This window comes from Papio anubis, chromosome 9 (genome assembly GCF_008728515.1).
Source record: "Papio anubis isolate 15944 chromosome 9, Panubis1.0, whole genome shotgun sequence".
NCBI classification, from domain to species: domain Eukaryota; kingdom Metazoa; phylum Chordata; class Mammalia; order Primates; family Cercopithecidae; genus Papio; species Papio anubis.
The window spans coordinates 58840674-58846673 of NC_044984.1; the positions used below are offsets into that span (position 1 = coordinate 58840674).

Below are 6000 nucleotides of genomic sequence, written 5' to 3' on the forward strand. Positions count from 1 at the left end.
GTCCTGATAGAGATGAAATGTCTTTAGCCATGAAATGTGCTTGAAACCCAGGCTCAAAGAGAAAAGGATTTTCCTGCTTGCTCTAGGGAAGTTCAACCTTGGATGAATGGGGGGAAATGTAAGGCTAAACTCAAGATCTGGACTGGCCACGAGGGAGAGGCTTGCTCATTAGAGTGATTGGAAGGAAGTGAGAGGATCTGAAAGAGAATCTTAAAGGAAGGTTAATAAGAAGAACATACGAATATGATATTTACCTGAAATGTAAGCGTATGTTTAGAACCTCTAAGATTCCCTCCCAGCTACAGCTGTGCTTTGTAATTTTGTGTGTGATCTACTTCAGTAGGTCATGAAAGAGTGAGAGTGGGATGCTGCGATACATCAGTAGAGAAGAAGAAATAAATACCTTTAATCCTCTAGAGAGGGTCTGTGAAGGAACAGCCTGCCCTGGTCATCTAGGTAGAGTTGCAGAAAGTAACCCAGGGCAGCAGGGGTAGAATCCAACCAGGAAGTCTGCTTTAGCCTCGCTCTGCAACTCCTGCTTTCCCCACTCCCCTCCCCAACATTGTCCTAGCTACAAAATAATTCTGAAAAGTTGATTGCATTACTTTGATATTCTTAATAAAAATCTCATAGGTGGAATATAGTGCTCAGTCTCTCTGTCCTGCTTTGATTTGTTTAAAATTATTAGGCCTTGGAGAAGCCCTTGTGAGTTTCACTTTCTATTTCCTCTCTAAAAGATGATTTTGCTTTTGATATTATTATAGCTTTTATCTTCCGATGTGTGACTATTTTTGCCCCACTGTATCCTCATGAAAGCTTTATGATATGAAAGAAAATATCCATTTCTAAATTCCAAAAGGTGTACTTTGAAAGAAATGTTGAGCAGTTAATTGATTCATTTTAACTTTTTAGAAAAGTCAAGAGTCCTAGTACAGATTCCCTGTGCCTAAAAGATGCACGATGTTCTATCAGAAAATAAGTTGCAATAACTAGTTTTAATGCTACCTTTTAATCTCTTTTACAATATTATGAATAAGTAAAACATTTCTCTCTTTTTTTTAAAGAAAACTGGTGATTTATTTGCTATCAAAGTATTTAATAACATAAGCTTCCTTCGTCCAGTGGATGTTCAAATGAGAGAATTTGAAGTGTTGAAAAAACTCAATCACAAAAATATTGTCAAATTATTTGCTATTGAAGAAGAGGTAAGTAGTAAAACTTTAGTTAATCTTACATTTATTGTAGTTGTGAGTCAACAGATAGAACCTAATATTAAAAAATGGATTTTTTTTAAAAAACTGTTGAAAAGTGGGGTTTGTACAACCAAATACTCTATCCTAAAGGATTCTTGAATACATAGAACAATAGAAATAAAATATTATAAAAATGGAATCAGAAACAGTAGTATAAGAAATCAAAGGGGGTGGCCAGGTACGGCTGGGTGTGGTGGCTCATGCCTGTAATCCCAGCACTTTGGGAGGCCAAGGCAGGCAGATCACGAGGTCAAGAGATTGAGACCAGCCTGACCAATATGGTGAAACCCCATCTCTACTAAAAATACAAAAATTAGTTGGGCGTGGTGGTGTGCACCTGTAGTGCCAGCTACTTGGGAGGCTGAGGCAGGAGAATTGCTTAAACCTGGGAGGCAGAGGTCACAGTGAGCTGAGATCGTGCTGCTGCACTCCAGCCTGGCAACAGAGCAAGACTCCATCTCAGAAAAAAAAGAAAGAAAGAAAGAAAGGATCACTTGAGCTCAGGAATTCGAGAACAGCCTGAGCAACATGGCAAAACCCTGTCTCTGTAAAAAATACAAAAATTTGCCGTGCGTGGAGGTGTGCACCTGTAGTTCCAGCTACTCAGGAGGCTGAGGTGGGAGGATCACCTGAGCCTGAGAGATCAAGGCTACAGTGAACCATATTGTGCCACTGTACTCTAGCCTGGGTGATGGAGTGAGACCCTGTCTCAAAAAATTAAAGAAATAAAGAAATGAAAGGGTATTGAATATGGTTACCAGTATTATTACTAGAAAAAGACAGGTAACAAGTTAAATCAATAATTATAAAAAGAAAAAATAATTATAAAAAGAAAAAAATCAAACTTTAAAAAAAATAAAAATTTTTTATTTTGCGAAAGAATAAAAATTTCAAGAGTCCTAGAGTTTAAGATATGAAGTCCAATTATAAAAGAATTGATTTTTTTAAGGGGAAATGGTGGATGTAAGAATGTCATTAGGAAACGTAATCTAGAAATAATGGAAATAGAAATTATTTTAATCCCTTTAAACATGAGCAATCAATAAAGTCTTTGGGGAAAAAATGTAGTTTATACTCTTTAGTGATTTTATTTTTAGTGATTATTTCTTAGGAAGTAAACAGAAATATAATTTTATGCATAAAAATTTAATTGGCATGCTGTTTATAATAAAGAGTGGTTAAATAAGTTGAATAAATTAGAATGTGTGGCAGATAGTTACCTGGAATTAGCCAAACTCAAGGATAAGAGCATAGCCTTCCAGACTGCCAAGTCTGCTCAAGACTTCTGATACCAATTGCGAAGGAGTTTGGCAAACTGCACAGAGAGAACAGTTCCCATAAGACTACCCTCACATCATACCAGCTGGATGCAAATATGGGGGTTGCCCATGACACTCAGATTTGGTAATTTGCTGGAAAGTAGAATGACTCACAAAACTGAGGAGAGTGCTATACTTACAATTACTATTTTATTGTAGCAAAAAGATGGAAATTAGAACCAGCCAGAGGAAGAGACACAAAGCGTGGAATGTGGGAGGGTTCCAAACTTGAAGCTTCTTTGTCCTGAGGGACACATTACTGTCTCAGCATTGATGTGTGACAGTATGCATGGAGTATTGCCATTCAGGGAAGCTCACCCAAGCCTTTGGTGTCCAGGGTTTTTACTGAGGCTGGATCACTTATTGCCTGTATTGCTGACCTTTAGTCCCCAGCCCCTTCCAGAGTTTTGGGGTAATTCCTTTAGTCTCCATTTCCTCTGGAGGGCAGAACTCATACGGTGTGTTCTAAAGCCCCCATCATAAATCATGCTGTTAGAATCTCCAGTGGCCAAAGTCCCCAGAGGAACAAAGACAGAAGTCTTGTTCTTTCAGATAGGACATTTCAGGGGCCAGAGATCACTTTCCAGTAGCCAGGGGCAAAGCCTGACTTCTCTTTGGGTAAAGTTAATTTTACCACATAGTAGTTAAGTGGTAATGAAAAGAGATATTTACCAAAATTTTAATCTTCTCAAAACACCTTATATATGATGTTATGTGAGAAGAATCAGGATTAAAAATATATATGTAGTATGATGTTAATATATACAGTGTAATATGCAAACAGCATTATGTATCTATGACATTATTTGATTCATAGAAAAAAGACTGAAAAAAAATACACCAAAATATTAATTCATTATCTCCAGGTAATGGAATTATGTATACTATCCAAATTTTCAACAATCAACATATATCATCATTTAAAAGCAACAGGTTTTTTTTTTTTTTTTTTTTTTTTGGAGACGGAGTCTCACTCTGTCACCCACCCAGGCTGGAGTGCAGTGGCGCGATCTTGGCTCACTGCAAGCTCCGCCCCCCCGTTCACACCATTCTCCTGCCTCAGCCTCCTGAGTAGCTGGGACTACAGGCGCGCACCACCAAGCCCGGCTAATTTTTTGTATTTTTAGTAGAGACGGGGTTTCACCATGTTAGCCAGGATGGTCTCGATCTCCTGACCTCGTGATCCGCCTGCCTCGGCCTCCCAAAGTGCTGGGATTACAGGCATGAGCCACCGCGCCTGGCAGTTTTTTCTTTCTATTACAATTATTTCTCTCTCTCTTTTGAAATGACTGCCAGAAAGTAATTTAAAATATTTTATAAAAGTGTTTTGGAGATATGTAGAAAAAAATTATAAAAGAAGGGATAAAAAGTTGGAGATGAATAGTAGATTTTAAGATTCATTCACATTTTCAGGTTCTGAAATTGGTGTGCATCTTATAATCATTGTGTATATGTAATTTGATGGTATTTCTTTTTCCCCGTAAAGCTGTTATTAAATTGATGAAGCATTATAATCAATGGTATGTTAAAATTTTAAGGTTTAAAACAAATGAGCAGCTCAGATGCAAATGAGCAGACTGGAGCTTTGCTGTGAGAGGGACTACTCAGCTGTTCTGCTCCCCATTTATTTTTAAGGATAGGACTCCATTCCTTGAAGTAACAGTAGTCATCATAAGAAAAATTTCATTTTAAGAGGTTAGAAGAGCTGTTGCCCTAAATGTGCTGTTATACATAAGAAATTAAACACTGGCGTGATGTCTCACGCCTGTAATCCCAGCACTTTGGGAGGCCGAGGCGGGCGGATCACAAGGTCAGGAGATTGAGACCATCCTGGCTAACATGGTGAAACCCCGTCTCTACTAAAAATACAAAAAAATTAGCTGGGTGTGGTGGCACGTGCCTGTAGTCCCAGCTACCTGGGAGGCTGAGGCAGGAGAATGGAGAATGGAGTGAACCCGGGAGGCAGAGAGTCGAGATCGTGCCACTGCACTCCAGCCTGGGCAACAGAGCAAGACTCCGTCTCAAAAAAAAAAAAAAAAGGAAATAAAGAATTTCAAGTGACTGGGTGTGGTGGCTCAAGCTTGCAATCTCAGCACTTTGGGAGGTTGAGGCAGGCAGATTGCTTGAGCCCAGAAGTTTGAGACTAGCCTGGGCAACATAGTGAGACCCCATCTCTACAAAATAATAGAAAAATCAGCCAAGCATGGTGGAGCATGTCCATACTCCCAGCTACTTGGGAGCTGAGGCAGGAGAATCACTTGAACCTTGGAGGTGGAGGTTGCTCTGAGACAGAGCAAGACTGTCTCAAACAAAAAAAGAAAATAAATTTAAGATAATTTTAAGGCCGGGCGCGGTGGCTCAAGCCTGTAATCCCAGCACTTTGGGAGGCCGAGACGGGCGGATCACGAGGTCAGGAGGTCGAGACCATCCTGGCTAACACGGTGAAACCCGGTCTCTACTAAAAAATACAAAAAACTAGCCGGGCGAGGTGGCGGGCGCCTGTAGTCCCAGCTACTCGGGATGCTGAGGCAGGAGAATGGCAGGAACCCAGGAGGCGGAGCTTGCAGTGAGCCGAGATCTGGCCATTGCACTCCAGCCTGGGTGACAGAGCAAGACTCCGTCTCAAAAAAAAAAAAAAAAGATAATTTTAACAAAACCATCATAACATCGTACCAATGATTTTGTAGTTCAGATTTAGCTACTTTTTACTGTGGTTTGTCTTCAAAAACAAATCCAACTTCTTAATAGGAATTTGGAAAATGTTAATTCTTTTTCTTTTTCTTTTATTTATTTATTTTTTGAGATGGAGTCTCGCTTTGTCGCCAGGCTGGACTGCAGTGGCGCAATCTCGGCTCACTGCAACCTCTGCCTCCTGGGTTCAAGTGATTCTCCTGCCTCAGCCTCCTGAGTAGCTGGGACTAGAGGCGTGTGCCACCACACTCAGCTAATTTTTGTATTTTTGGTAGAGATGGGGTTTCAGCATGTTGGCCAGGATGGTCTCAATCTCTTGACCTCGTGGTCTGCCCACCTCAGCCTCCCAAAGTGCTAGGATTACAGGCGTTAGCCACCACGCCCAGCCAGAACAGTTCTTTATATGTATTTAGGCAATTAAGTAGTTGGTGAGAAGTGAGAAGTATTACATGGAAAATTATAATCAAGAATGTTAGGTTGTATAAATAATATTTATACCAAGGGAATCCTAAAACATGCTAAACATATCTTTCAAGCCAAATGTTATACCATCTCCTGAAATTTTTCAAATTCCTAATATCTTTGTCTTCAGCATCTCATCTAATCCTGATTTTGTTGCTGCCATCTAGGAACGATCATTCTAAAACTTCATCGTATTTAACTTATGTCTCTCTGCCCTGCCTCAATACAGATTATTATGCCCTCTTTGGTACTATATGCCATGGATGTGAATTTCC

The 6000-nt window shown here is 39.9% G+C and overlaps 1 protein-coding gene across 2 annotated transcripts in view; it reads left to right on the forward strand.

The window, feature by feature from the left end:
• The window catches only part of TBK1 (TANK binding kinase 1), a 48905-nt gene that overhangs the window by 6359 nt on the left and 36546 nt on the right, over positions 1-6000 (forward strand). For both annotated transcript variants that reach the window (XM_003906721.4, XM_009181129.2), the window contains exon 3: positions 1065-1205. In XM_003906721.4, coding sequence (XP_003906770.1) covers positions 1065-1205 — 141 coding nt within the window. The remainder of the gene's footprint in view (positions 1-1064; positions 1206-6000) is intronic.